At 34.7% G+C, this 15,635-nt stretch overlaps 1 protein-coding gene across 1 annotated transcript; it reads left to right on the top strand.

Annotated features, from left to right (window-relative positions):
- Positions 1-2,111: 2,111 nt before the first annotated feature.
- LOC132760090 (5-methylcytosine rRNA methyltransferase NSUN4-like) lies at positions 2,112-15,562 on the top strand. Its single transcript, XM_060751987.1, has 7 exons — positions 2,112-2,258; positions 4,298-5,015; positions 5,298-5,429; positions 5,736-5,881; positions 11,613-11,737; positions 14,314-14,516; positions 15,558-15,562. The coding sequence occupies exons 1-7, from the start codon at positions 2,163-2,165 to the stop codon at positions 15,560-15,562; spliced, it is 1,425 nt and encodes a 474-aa protein (XP_060607970.1). The 5' UTR covers positions 2,112-2,162.
- Positions 15,563-15,635: the final 73 nt, after the last annotated feature.

Raw genomic sequence — 15,635 nt, 5'->3', positions numbered from 1 at the left:
AGGGATTCCAGAGTATGTTTTTGTCTCATTTTCCGGCGTAGAATTTTCGGTCGACGCCATCTTGTCAAATTTAATACGAACCCAAAGAACATAAAAGATCACACATTTCATTAGACTATATAACTATTTTTCGATAATCGTATCCACATCATATTTTAACACCTCTGTGGACCAGTTGACCTGAATTATCATAAAATTATAAAATACTATTTAACATATAAAAATAACGTAATGCTAAACTTTAATAGGATGTGTATAAAATACAACTGTAAAGGATTTTATAGTTAATGAGTTTTTGCAAAGATTTAGATATTTTTTAGGCATATAGATTGTAAAGACATTTTTAAGCGTATTCCTGTGCTGCTGTTGTTGTTGTTGTGTTTTTTTTTCGTGCAGTGGTTAAAAATCCACTGAGGCTGCAAAATATGTAGGTGTAACCATAAGTAAAGATTTATCTTGGACCAATGATATAAATGATATAACAGCGCAAGCAAATAACTCACTCAGATTAAAAAAAAAAGTCAAAACTTCCAACAAAATGGTGAACGAAACTGCCTATATAAGTTATGTAAGGCCCCAGTCAGAATACTACTGTAGAGCTCTGTTCAAAGGTTTGGCATACTACAGTAAGTCTTGGCAAACATATCTGGTTTACAAATAAGAACAAGTTCAAAGGTCAGCTGCCAGATTTGAACATAATGACTATAATAACACCATTTGTTGATCTCTAATGTTAAAAGATCTTAATTGGCAAACTCTAGAGCAGAAGCGCAACACCCTTCTCTACAAAATCCAACACAATTTTATAAGGATCGACCATCACCATCTGTCACCAACTAGAAACCTGAACTTCCTGATAAAATACTCATAGACACAGCATCATTCCTATTTATTTTTTCCAGAAGTATTCGTCTGTAGAATGCATGGTCTTCACGTTTCCTTACAAGATAATCCCAATATAGTTATCTCATACTTTCTACCCGTTTTAAGTCAGTTTTGTTTTTACCTTTTTTATCTCAATCTTGTAGTATTCTTTTAACTTGCTTTTATCCTAAACCTATAAATTTGCATTTCACTTATTTGTTAAGAGCTATTCCCAGACAATACGCCTAACACTTTTAAAACAGTATGATCTATCTGTAGGTATATGTAATTAAAGACCCAAACAAAATTTATGATTTTATGCAGCAAGCAATATGGCTCTGTGTCACGGTTCGATTTATTTGTTATGTTACTTGTTCATTTTGCTGTGCAATGTTCTTCAATTAGTCGTTGGAAAAGTATACTTTAAGAGCTACGTCGATTGTCGTATGTTTCCGAGGCGTCTGTTAGTCGTCTGTTATTCTGTTATTGTATTGTATCGGATGGTTCTGTAACGTACGCTTATTAGCGGACATTCACGGAAACGTCCGAGACAATACAACTATGTCCATATCTCGTGAAATTTTGTGGACTGTTTTTGTTTATCCAATCCTGTTGTTCGTTGTATGAAAGGGATTTGAGAAAAAGTTTTACATTGGTTTTAATTAACATTTCCTTTCTTCCAAATTTTAATTATCTCGAATTTTCCTTCTCCAGATCACTTTGTCTTAATTCTCTTACGAGTATAGATATATCGATACAATTAATTCTACTTACATTAATTTTATTCTATAAGTTTTCTTGATATAATTTTCAGTTTGGAGATATAACTTTAATTATTATTATGTTATTTTCATTCTTTTATTGAGACGCTGTACGTGGTAAGATTCTTTCCATTCATTTACTTATAATAATTCTTATTTCATTGCTCAAGTGTGGTATTCTATGTATTTTGTATTTTTAATTAACTTGTATTATAATAATGTATTAAGTGTTTAGGCTTTTTCTCAGATAGATCTATATTTAGCTCCATATGTTTTTTTCTTCATATAAAGTTCATTAAATTTGACAGTTGGTTATTATTCTACCCTGTGACAATTCTAATCCGATCTCACGTTGTACTAATGTTATTTGTAAGTCATATACTTTAAGATATCATGGTTGGGGTATAGTTAAACAGTGCTTCCTGATGCAATCCCGAGAAATCCGTGCTATTACATTTCTTGCCGCTAATTAATATGACTCTTGACGCTTTTAAGAGTGATCTTATTGTGCTTACTGAGCAAAATACTAGTTTAGCGATGCTGGGAAACTTGTCAAAAGTTTTGTGGCGATTTAATGATAACACCAAAGTTAAAAGATATTTCTTTCGTGGTTTTAAAATGAAACACGATCAGGTGTGTTTACTATATGTGTAAACTAAAATTTTATCAGAATTTTAATTTGTACTCGATTTTATTCGTACCACTACATTACTTTTCTAAGAAACAAAATCTTTTTATAATCGTGTCTGATTCCTGAAACGAAGTATGTTTATTAGAAATTGAAATGCAAGAGTAAGAATGAGTTTACAATACATTTTTTTAGAGGATATACAATATATCAATATGTAATATAATTCAGTTAATTTTTTCATCAGGTTTAGGGGCGTCCGTGGCCAAGTGGTTAAGGTCGTTGACTTCAAATCACTTGCCCCTCACCCCTGTGGGTTCGAATCCCGACAGGGACTTTGGATTCTTTCATGTGAGGAAGCTATCCAGCTAGCTTACGGAACGTCGGTGGTTCTACTCGGGTGCCTGAAATAATGCACAGAAGCACAGGGGGCCCACACAGTGTTTAGATGGTATATACTGCTTGATGGTGACCTTAAAATGAGATTTTAGTCATAACCTTATGATATGTATATAAATATTTGTCTACTATTAGAGGAGAATATGACTGTATTTAGCCTGAAAGCTCAGACGGTAGAGTCACAAAATGGTATTCCTAGGGTCCTAGGTTCCAGTCCCATCAGGCAGCGAATGTGACATTAGTCAATTTTTACATAGCCCATACTCTACGGAGACTGTAAGGACTTAACTTTGAGACCAGCAAATATTTGGTATAATCACTTGTAAGGGGACAATCAAATGGTATTTCAGTCTTTTACTGTGAGATAAGCTATATGTATCCCATTTTGCCATGCTTACAAAATTTCAGCATTTGCTTCACAAAGCATAACAGGAGGTAAAAGCACTACAAAAAGTCTTCCTGATGTCCCATGCACTCATCATTGGTTGAGATGCCTGGATTACAAAATTTTGAATGACTGATGCATTAGTGAAAACATGGCAATAAAACATGCTAATGAAGTACATGTATTATGTAAATGTCATTGTGTCACAGTGACATAGTTTTTAAAGGCGTTTGAGCAGAATTAAATGGTTGAAAGTCTTGGAGCCATTGTAAGCTTGCCATTTGACATACAGACGTAAAACAGTAATTATTTGACCATTGGGAATCATCCTCCCTCAAAATAATTTAATATTTAAAGTTAATAATTGAGTCTTACCAGGGACTCAAATACTGGGCCTTTGGTATACCATTCTGTAGTTCTACTGCCTGAGCTACTTGTATGTGTAAGACTTTGATCAGATTTATTGGAAGATCATATTCTGCTTATTCTCTTTGATGCCAGATTTGTATGCAAAGCTGTTTTCATTAGAAAACTGACTTTAAACTGTCAAAAACTGACAACCTATCTTACATAATCAAGCACTAGGTAGACAAAAATATCTCCTTGTTCAAAATATTGTTTTTATAAAACCTCTGTCTAATGGTTAGAAATATTCTAATCACATTTTATTGCTAATGATAAACATATACATGTAAATATACAGAGAAACAAATTGATTTCAAAATAACAAATAGCAAAAGGGTCGGGCCCCAAGTTCTTACAACATTAGCGATCGGCCTTCCCCTGTAACGGCAAGAATATGTGTCACCTGACTGGAACAGTACCCTTGGAATACCACTTTGCCATTTTAAAACACAAACTGTCTCCCTTTCAATCATTTGTTCTAGACTCAGTGTGACATAATCCCTTGGTAAAGATATTGAAATTAGTCCCCACATTTTTGCTAGGTACAGAGAACAAGGTTAATTGACTTGGAGCTATATACCATCAGGGTGCCATGTTGCGAAAAATGTGCAGCTTGACCAGGACTCAAATCTGTGACAACAGAATGACACTTCAAATATCTGCAAATTTAAAAATATACCAACTGATCAATTTGGCCACTTGCAAAATTTTCCCCGCAAAATTTTCGCCTATCAGTGATCTGTTCTAGACTGCAACACCTTATTACACGGCTTGTACATGTATGTGTGAATAGTTTTGATTGTAATGTAATTTGAAATAATCAAATTTTTACATTAATTGAAAATGTCTTTTCAGAAGAAAGGTCCGAAAAAGTTCACCAATTCAGATAGAGCATTGGAACATTTTGATCTACACTATAAACCATTCTACAAGGATAAATGGCCTTCTATAAGAATTTCATTGCTAACAGCTAAGAAAACATGTGCAGTTATGAATAATTTTGCAGAAAATAGTAAATACATTGATGATTTTAAACATAAAGGGGCATATGATATAGTAGAGAGGGCCAAGGCAAGGCAGCTTGAAAATGTGTCAGAAGACAATGCTAATGTAAATGATGATTGTACTTCAGAACTAGAAAACATGCCTGGCAATGAATTAAGTATAGGAGATAAAATTGCCGGAAAGAAAATTGAGAATAGTGAGTTAAGATTTGAAAAAACAGAAGAGTCTGATACATCCCTTGATAATGATAGAGTTCAAGAAGTGTTAAATGAACCAGATGAGCAGTTTATTGAATTAAATAAGGTTGCTGATATGAAAATTACTGGACTTGATTTTGATAGAACTGATTTGCATAATTTTATGCCAGTTGAAACAGTGTATTCAGAAACTGTAAATTTAAGAATCGAAGAAGCTAAAAGGAGTGTATATACCCCATCTGATGTTAAAGTTGACATTGTAAAACCAAGAATGATAAATTTACCAGAAGTTCTACAGGTGATAGGATTTCCAAGTGGTGATATTACAGAGTTTCCAGATGTTAAAATAGATAAACCAGATGGTCACTTATGTAAGAATCTTTTTGTGAACTTGCGTTTAGTCTAAATTTGTGTTATAATATTTTATTTTATAGGTATACAATGTATAGGTATAGATTCTGTACAAAAATGTAACATTTTTCCATCAACCTGCTAAATTTGTGTAATGGATTTGCGCTTTTTGGAATTTGGAACTGTCAACAATCCATTCTAGTTTAAGGGATTTCAATATCAAAACAGAAAAGATTAAACAACAGCCTATAGAGCCTGGTCAGACTGCAAATTATGGGTTGTATACGAAATTTTCCTTTCAGGTTACTTTATGATGGATGCAGCCTCAATTCTTCCTGTAATTGCCCTTGACCTTGAGAAAGGTGACAATGTTCTTGACCTTTGTGCAGCCCCAGGTGGAAAATCATTAACAATTTTACAGACTGAACTTGCAGGTAAATGTAAATGTTTTTCACCACTTTACAGACACTTATCTATCATAATTTTGAATTTTCCCTGAAACAATAAATGTTTATGTCCAGATTAAAAGATGGAGAAGTCCATTTAATATATTTAGGGTGGTAAGGGTTAAAGTATCACCAAAGACTAAGTTTGCTGTTCTGTACATTGTACAATGTAATTAGTTGACTTGAATCTATATTTCAAATGACTTATCATATGAACTGTACTTTATCAACCATGTCGGCTCCAAATAAACTGTACATTGTACTTTGTTGTCTGTACCTTTATGAATATTTCAGGGCATCTAACATGTAATGATTTATCCGGATCTAGAGTAAAGAGATTACTAGATATATTACAGTTTTATATACCAGAGGAAGAGAGGAATAATGTGACAGTGACAAGAAAATCAGGTCTAACTTACAACCAGCCAGATTTTGACAAGGTAAATCCTTTAAAGGTTGATATTGCCAGCTTAACAGAAGTGAAATTTTTGCATTGTCTATCTGTCTCATAATTTTCTTTGCAACAATTATTGTGTATGTTTTCCACTAAATGGAAATAAGAGAACAAGGTTTTTTTATCTGTTAATTTCTTCATTTATTGTCTATGTTTCAGGTTTTAGTAGACGTCCAGTGTATCACATGGTTCTTTGTGCTTCAAATGTTAAAGTAGAGGTTCCATTTAACACAGATAGACATGTTCCTCTATGTTTCAGGAAGTGTTAGTAGAGGCTCTATTTAACACAGATGTTTCAGCAAGTGTTAGAAGAGGTTCCATTAAACACAGATAGACATGTTCCTCTATGTTTCAGAAAGTGTGAGTAGAGGCTCCATTTAACACAGATAGACATGTTCCTCTATGTTTCAGGAAGTGTTAGTAGAGGTTCCATTTAACACAGATAGACATGTTCTTCTATGTTTCAGGAGGTGTTAGTAGAGGCTCTATTTATCACAGATAGACATGTTCCTCTATGTTTCAGGAGGTGTTAGTAGAGGTTCCATTTATCACAGATAGACATGTTCTTCTATGTTTCAGGAGGTGTTAGAAGAGGCTCTATTTATCACAGATAGACATGTTCCTCTATGTTTCAGGAGGTGTTAGTAGAGGCTCCATTTAACACAGAAAGCCATGTTCCTCTATGTTTCAGGAAGTGTTAGTAGAGGCTCCATATAACAAAATAGACATGTCCCTTTATGTTTCAGGAAGTGTTAGTAGAGGCTCCATTTAACACAGATAGACATGTTCCTCTATGTTTCAGGAGGTGTTACAGGCCCGTCGTCACGATTTTGTGATTGGTGCGTCCAATTTGGTAGATTTTAGCCAGAATCTAGGGGGGTACGGGGGCATGCTCCCCCGGAAAATTTTTTATTCTAGGATGCTCTCAGGGGCGTTTTCCCATATATTTGGCACATTTTACAGTCTGTTGCTAGAACATATTATAGTAAAATGTCAACGATATTTTACAGATTTAAGTGCGTCGTAAGTTTTAAGGGTGAAATTTAATGTTTGCATAACGGACGGGCAGGTGAACATAAAAGATGAATACATGTAATTGATATTTGGCGAATGAAAAATAAACATTCTAACACTATCGGAATTTTTTCTATATAAACAAAGAAGGCCCGAAGCGCGCATTATTCTACAACAATGCACTCGCCGTTATTATTATCTCCCTGTGTATTTTCACATTTATTCTTCTGGGCTCCGAGAATGTCCTTTCACTGGTAACATTAGCAGCAGGCATTACTAACAAATTCTTTAACAACACAACGACCTCAGTTCTAGCACCGATTGTTTTGTTTTGAATATAAATATATTATGCGAGCCTCTGGCGAGTATAATATTTTATTCAACGAGTTCAATAAATTCAGTAATGAACTTACACGAATTCAATATACTGTTTTAACATACCAAAAATAAAATCTTTTGAAGTGAAAAATAACAATTTTTCATTGACGCCCATAGAAAAACGCTAAGCACGGCCGTGAAATACCATTTTCACAGAGTCGCAAAAACGGCACGAATATGTGATAAAAATATGACCTTTGAACGGTTGCCGTGTACAATCAATAAATATTATCAAGTTCTCGGAGAATTCAGGCATACTAGTTCAAGATATTCATAATGCACATATAAATACATGTATATACGGTGAATTGTCAATTAACTTCACACTTTTAACTTCGTAGGACCCCTACATATACCTTGTCAATTAACAGTGTCCATTTGTTTCTTCGCGTCATGTTTGTATGTTACCGCGTATTGCATAAGGGGCCAGGTACGTGTCATATTGCTAATCAGCGATGCGTGATTTTTTTTATTTTGTTATTTTTTGTTGTTTTTTTTGTTTGTTTTTTTTACTCATTTTTGGCCAAAATATTGGTCCGGCCAAGGCCGGACCATCGACGACGGCCTTGTGTTAGTAGAGGTTCCATTTATCACAGATAGACATGTTCTTCTATGTTTCAGGAGGTGTTAGAAGAGGCTCTATTTATCACAGATAGACATGTTCCTCTATGTTTCAGGAGGTGTTAGTAGAGGCTCCATTTAACACAGATAGACATGTTCCTCTATGTTTCAAGTGTTAGTAGAGGCTCCATTTAACACAGATAGACATGTTCCTCTATGTTTCAGGAGGTGTTAGTAGAGGCTCCATTTATCACAGATAGACATGTTCCTCTATGTTTCAGGAGGTGTTAGTAGAGGCTCCATTTATCACAGATAGACATGTTCTTCTATGTTTCAGGAGGTGTTAGTAGAGGCTCCATTTAACACAGATAGACATGTTCCTCTATGTTTCAGGTGTTAGTAGAGGCTCCATTTATCACAGATAGACATGTTCCTCTATGTTTCAGGAAGTGTAAGTAGAGGATCCATTTAACATAGACATGTTCCTCTATGTTTCAGGAGGTGTTAGTAGAGGCTCCATTTAAGCGAATAGACGTGTTCCTCTATGTTTCAGGAAGTGTTAGTAGAGGCTCCATTTAACACAGATAGACATGTTCCTCTATGTTTCAGGTGTTAGTAGAGGCTCCATTTATCACAGATAGACATGTTCCTCTATGTTTCAGGTGTTAGTAGAGGTTCCATTTATCACAGATAGACATGTTCCTCTATGTTTCAGGAGGTGTTAGTAGAGGCTCCATTTATCACAGATAGACATGTTCCTCTATGTTTCAGGAGGTGTTAGTAGAGGCTCCATTTATCACAGATAGACATGTTCTTCTATGTTTCAGGAAGTGTTAGTAGAGGCTCCATTTATCACAGATAGACATGTTCCTCTATGTTTCAGGAAGTGTTAGTAGAGGCTCTATTTATCACAGATAGACATGTTCCTCTATGTTTCAGGAAGTGTTAGTAGAGGCTCCATTTAAGCGAATAGACGTGTTCCTCTATGTTTCAGGAAGTGTTAGTAGAGGCTCCATTTAACACAGATAGACATGTTCCTCTATGCTTCAGGAAGTGTTAGTAGAGGCTCCATTTAAAGGGGCAACATTCGCTGCCGCGGCAGCGAGTATTTGTGGGTGTGACTAATCAGTGATGTAAAACTGTCTGTTATAAACCCTGAACTATAAATAGCATGCAGTGTTAACCTGCAGAGAGAATGTAAACAAAAACAGCTGATTTTACACAGGAGAGGTTTAATGGATGTTTTATATAACTCAAAGATTAATTAAAGACATTATCAAGTCATCTTGTCCAGATATTACTTTTGAAGTCAGTTGTTTTTCTTTTTTTTCACTGGAATGCTGTATGTGTCCTTCATCAAGTCAGACACTTATATCAAAATACAAAAGATGTGCCTAATACATGGGGCATTTCTTTTAGGAACAACCTGCTAAAAATGTTCTTGACAGGAATTTAAAATATTTTTAAACTGTTAATGTATAAAAATTTTATGCATATGCAACATTTAGTTTGATTAACATTTGTGAAATGTAATTTTTGACTAAAAGATATTTACAACAAAATATAGTGTAAATGAAATATACCTGGAAGTTACTTTTACTGTTTTCATGAAGTTTAAACCATTCAAATACAAGTTAAATCAGTACTTTGAAATTTAAAAAAAATCCATAGATTAATGGATTAATGTAAATTTGTTGGATTTGATAAAGCAAGTCAGTAAAAGTTATTGTTTTATTCAGCATTCCAATGTGTCTGTCGTCTGTTGAAAATCTCCCTCCCTGAAATATACATCGTCTGCTACAAATCTCTCTCCCTGAAATAAACACAGCCACGTGCTTCTGTTTACTACTGAAGGTTCATGACCTGTAATGATCACATGGCTCCTCCCAGGGAAATTCAAATTTCAAATTTGACAGCCAGTATTTTTTTCCAGAAATACACTTAACAAAGTTATATTTTGAATAATTTTGGTCAATCTTTATCAAAAATATCTATGCCTACAAACATGCCAAGTGTTGTTTTAATGCATTTGGTAATTAATCTTAAATCTTTGAAAAAGGGTCCCTGAAGTGAAGCATGCAAAAAATTAATAAGAAACCTGCCCTAGCGCCATCTGCTGGCTTTTATAGTCCAGTTGGGCCTTTAACATAGACATGTTCCTCTATGTTTCAGGAAGTGTTAGTAGAGGCTCCATTTATCACAGATAGACATGTTCCTCTATGTTTCAGGAGGTGTTAGTAGAGGCTCCATATAACAAAATAGACATGTTCTTCTATGTTTCAGGAAGTGTTAGTAGAGGCTCCATTTATCACAGATAGACATGTTCCTCTATGTTTCAGGAGGTGTTAGTAGAGGCTCTATTTATCACAGATAGACATGTTCCTCTATGTTTCAGGTGTTAGTAGATGTTCCATGTAACACAGATAGACATGTTCCTCTATGTTTCAGGAGGTGTTAGTAGAGGCTCTATTTATCACAGATAGACATGTTCCTCTATGTTTCAGGTGTTAGTAGATGTTCCATGTAACACAGATAGACATGTTCCTCTATGTTTCAGGAAGTGTAAGTAGAGGATCCATTTAACATAGACATGTTCCTCTATGTTTCAGGAGGTGTTAGTAGAGGCTCCATTTAAGCGAATAGACGTGTTCCTCTATGTTTCAGGAAGTGTTAGTAGAGGCTCCATTTAACACAGATAGACATGTTCCTCTATGTTTCAGGTGTTAGTAGAGGCTCCATTTAACACAGATAGACATGTTCCTCTATGTTTCAGGTGTTAGTAGAGGTTCCATTTATCACAGATAGACATGTTCCTCTATGTTTCAGGAGGTGTTAGTAGAGGCTCCATTTATCACAGATAGACATGTTCCTCTATGTTTCAGGAGGTGTTAGTAGAGGCTCCATTTATCACAGATAGACCTGTTCCTCTATGTTTCAGGAAGTGTTAGTAGAGGCTCCATTTATCACAGATAGACATGTTCCTCTATGTTTCAGGAAGTGTTAGTAGAGGCTCCATTTATCACAGATAGACATGTTCTTCTATGTTTCAGGAAGTGTTAGTAGAGGCTCCATTTATCACAGATAGACATGTTCCTCTATGTTTCAGGAAGTGTTAGTAGAGGCTCCATTTATCACAGATAGACATGTTCCTCTATGTTTCAGGAGGTGTTAGTAGAGGCTCCATTTATCACAGATAGACATGTTCCTCTATGTTTCAGGAGGTGTTAGTAGAGGCTCCATTTATCACAGATAGACATGTTCCTCTATGTTTCAGGAAGTGTAAGTAGAGGCTCCATTTATCACAGATAGACATGTTCTTCTATGTTTCAGGAAGTGTTAGTAGAGGCTCCATTTAACACAGATAGACATGTTCCTCTATGTTTCAGGAAGTGTTAGTAGAGGCTCCATTTATCACAGATAGACATGTTCCTCTATGTTTCAGGAGGTGTTAGTAGAGGCTCCATTTAACACAGATAGACATGTTCCTCTATGTTTCAGGAAGTGTTAGTAGAGGCTCCATTTATCACAGATAGACATGTTCTTCTATGTTTCAGGAAGTGTTAGTAGAGGCTCCATTTATCACAGATAGACATGTTCCTCTATGTTTCAGGAAGTGTTAGTAGAGGCTCCATTTATCACAGATAGACATGTTCCTCTATGTTTCAGGTGTTAGTAGATGTTCCATGTAACAGGCGTTCCTCTATGTTTCAGGTGTTAGTTGGCATTCCATGTAACACAGATAGACATGTTCCACTATTTTTCAGGTGTTAGTAGATGTTCCATGTAACACAGATAGACATTACCTGCTAGAAGATAAGAACAATCTATTCAGTCCTAGTCGTATTAATGAGAGAATAGAAATGCCAACTGTACAAAAGGATCTCCTGCTGTAAGTTGCCATTTTTATGCTCCCCGAAAAAATTTCGGGGGAGCATATAGTCGCCGCCTTGTCCGTCCGTCCGTCCGTCTTTCCGTCCGTCCGTCCCCTTTTCTTGTCCGGGACATAACTTTGAAACAACAAGAGGTATCAACATGAAACTTTGTAGGTAGATAGATCTCATTGAGTAGGTGTGCAGTGCACAAGAACCGTAACTCTGCCTTGCCTAATTTTTGAATTATTTCCCTTTGTTTATTTTACACTTTGAACTTTGTCCGGACATAACTCTAAAAGTATAAGAGCTATCAACATGAAACTTTGTAGGTAGATAGATCTTATTGAGTAGGTGTGCAGTGCACAAGAATTGTAACTCTGCCTTGCCTAATTTTTGAATTATCCCCCTTTGTTTATTTTACACTTTGAAATTTGTCCTGGACATAACTCTAAAACTATAAAAGGTATCAACATGAAACTTTGTAGGTAGATAGATCTCATTGAGTAGGTGTGCAGTGCACAAGAACCGTAACTCTGCCTTGCCTAATTTTTGAATTATCCCCCTTTGTTTATTTTACACTTTGAACTTTGTCCGGGACATAACTCTAAAAGTATAGGAGGTATCAACATGAAACTTTGTAGGTAGATAGATCTCATTGAGTAGGTGTGCAGTGCACAAGAACCGTAACTCTGCCTTGCCTAATTTTTGAATTATCCCCCTTTGTTTATTTTACACTTTGAAATTTGTCCTGGACATAACTCTAAAAGTATAAGAGGTATCAACATGAAACTTTGTAGGTAGATAGATCTCATTGAGTAGGTGTGCAGTGCACAAGAACCGTAACTCTGCCTTGCCTAATTTTTGAATTATCCCCCTTTGTTTATTTTACACTTTGAAATTTGTCCTGGACATAACTCTAAAAGTATAAGAGCTATCAACATGAAACTTTGTAGGTAGATAGATCTCATTGGGTAGGTGTGCAGTGCACAAGAACCGTAACTCTGCCTTGTCTAATTTTTGAATTTTCCCCATCTTTGAACTTTGTCCGAGACATAACTCTAAAAGTATAAGAGGTATCAACATGAAACTTTGTAGGTAGATAGATCTCATTGAGTAGGGGTGCAGTGAACAAGAACCGTAACTCTGCCTTGTCTAATTTTTGAATTATCCCCCTTTGTTTATTTTTACACTTTGAACTTTGTCCGGGACATAACTCTTAATGTATAAGAGATATCAACATGAAACTTTGTAGGTAGATAGATCTCATTGAGTAAGTTTGCAGTGCACAAGAACTGTAACACTGTCTTGCCTACTTTTGGAGTAATTGCCCTTTGTTCATTTTGACACTTTGAACTTTGTCTGGGACATTACTCTAAAATTATAAGAGATATCAACATGAAACTTTGTAGATAGATAGGTCTCATTGGGTGGAAGTGCAGTGCTTAAGAATCATTACTCTGCCTTGCCTTATTTTGAAGTAATTGCCCTTTGTTTATTTTTACTTTTTGACTTTTGTCCTGGACATTACTTTAAAACTATTAGAGATATCAACATGTAACTTTGTAGGTAGCTAGATATAATTGGATAGAACTGCAATGCTTAAAGAACCTAAACAAAGCCTGGTCTAATTTTGGAGTTATTGCCCTTTGTTCATTTTTACACTTTGACTTTTACCCGGGACATAACTCTGATATCATCAGGAAACTTTATAGATAGATAGATCTCATTGAATAGAAGTGCAGTGCAAAAAAACATAACTCCGCTTTGCCTTATTTTGGAGTTTTTGCCCTTTGTTCATTTTTTTTATACTTTCCTGTGTCCAGAACCTTCTCGGGGAGCATCACCCGGTTCAACCGGTTCTTGTCTGACTTGGGAAAGAAAATAAGGATTAATAAAAAAAAATCTGAAATAATGGAGTCTTATTTTTTATTTTTGAACTAAATGGTTTTAATACAAAATTACTGTGTTTGTCAAGTAATGTATAAGAATTACCACAGTGTTTTTTTATTCTCTATACAAAATTGATTCTTTTGTGAAAAAAAAATGAACAAAGTAAAAAAATTAAATAATTATTCATTTATTTATCTTTATCTACATGTTCTACATAAAAAAGTAAGTCCTTACCAGAAAAAAAGGAAAAAAAGGCACTAAAACAGATTTATTTTCTATATTTAAAGTTTTTATTGACGATACCAATTTTTTACCTGGTCGAGAAATTTTTTGTTTATTCTTTAGATGTGTTTAGATTTAGTAAAAATATACAGTGTGGCCGAGTGGTTAACGCATCAAACTAGTAATCTAAGGATTGCCGACTGTGTGGGTTCAAATCCTGTCAGAGACGAGCCATTTTTTTCCTTGAGCAAGAAACTCTACATTCATTGCATACTAACTGTACTGGTTGCTTCCAGGAATGGATTCGAGAGTGTTTCAATAAGCTTATAGCTTCCAACACAATCAAACTAAAATAAACTTGTATGAACCAATTCTTCGTATAGAACCTTCCATTATCACTCAAACAAAATTACATCCCATGTTTTAACAGCGAATCATTGAAAAATGATGTGTACTATAAACTATGTCTTTCCTTTCTTAGAGCTGGTATAAAGTCATGTCGACCTGGCGGCTGCATTGTTTACTCCACCTGCACCCTAAGCCCCGCCCAGAATGACGGAGTTATACAGAACACACTTGATGACCTCTGGAGAAACACAAATATTGATGTCGTTGTTGAAAGTTTAAGGGAAAAAATGACCTTTTTTAAAATTTTAAAAAACCTTTTAGATTTCAAAAAGGACAGTAGATTTTTGGGCAACAAGGGAATTTTCCCTCTTTTTTCGCTAAATTATGGCCCTTAAAATTTTTTCTGTAGATTGCGCAGGGTTTTGTTTGAAAAACAGATGAAATTTTTTATTTTTTAATTTGGTTTTTAGTCAAATCATAAAATTTTGGGTTTTCCATTGTTAAAAAATTTTTTTTAATTTTTATACAGACATATACAGGTAATATGGCATTCTTTGAGCAAACCCAATGACGCCAAAGGATTAAGAAAAAGGATCAAAACTTATTTTTATTAACTTTTGCCAAATTTATTGCAGTTTTAATAGATTTTAACTTTTATGATATGTATCAGAGAGTATAACATAAGTTTGTTCTCGTGAAATTTAGCAGATTTTAACTTTTATAATACGAACTCAAGCCTATGTCACCAATACAAGCTGCACAAAGTAAATAAAGTAACGATCCTTATCTTGAATTTTTCTTGGTGAACAAGGTGCTTGGTTACGAGGGTTGTCCCAAAAGTCTGTGACAAATCTTACACAGTTCATTTTTAACGTCAATAGATATTAATTCACACGTATAACCTATAAGTTTATTATTTAACATTACAACAAATCATTTACAAAATATCTACTAAAGTTACTTAAAAAATTTCAATATTAACAACATTGGTTTGAGTTCCCGGCACACATCATATTTGACATGCGCCGCAATTCAAATAGATGTCATGGTATTTATGGCATATTTTGGTTGTTTGTTGATATTTTTCTATGTAAATTTGTGAAAATGTTTCCATAATATGGGTTTATATGACATGAAACAAACAAATTCGTACATAGTTTATTAAGCTTTTAAACAATATTGTCACAGAATATTTGGACAACCCTCGTAGTTATTATTTCTGGCACACACAGGTACCTAAAAAATCTCCTCAACAAATCCACATACTTTAAAAGATATGCTTTTGTATCAAAGACTTTATACCAAAACTACTGAACATTTCTTGCTTGGAAATGAAAATTAAGAATTTTGATTTTTTTTTTCAAATTGATGTTTCAGATTAAAAAAGGCTCTATCATGTTGGCTGACTGACTTCAAACACAAAAATTGATAATGAACATTTCCAAAAATGGATGA

The sequence above is a fragment of the Ruditapes philippinarum genome, unplaced genomic scaffold, assembly GCF_026571515.1.
Source record: "Ruditapes philippinarum isolate M1 unplaced genomic scaffold, ASM2657151v2 ctg1277_1_1_1_1, whole genome shotgun sequence".
In the NCBI taxonomy this organism is placed as follows: domain Eukaryota; kingdom Metazoa; phylum Mollusca; class Bivalvia; order Venerida; family Veneridae; genus Ruditapes; species Ruditapes philippinarum.
This window is presented reverse-complemented; position numbering and strand designations above follow the sequence as displayed.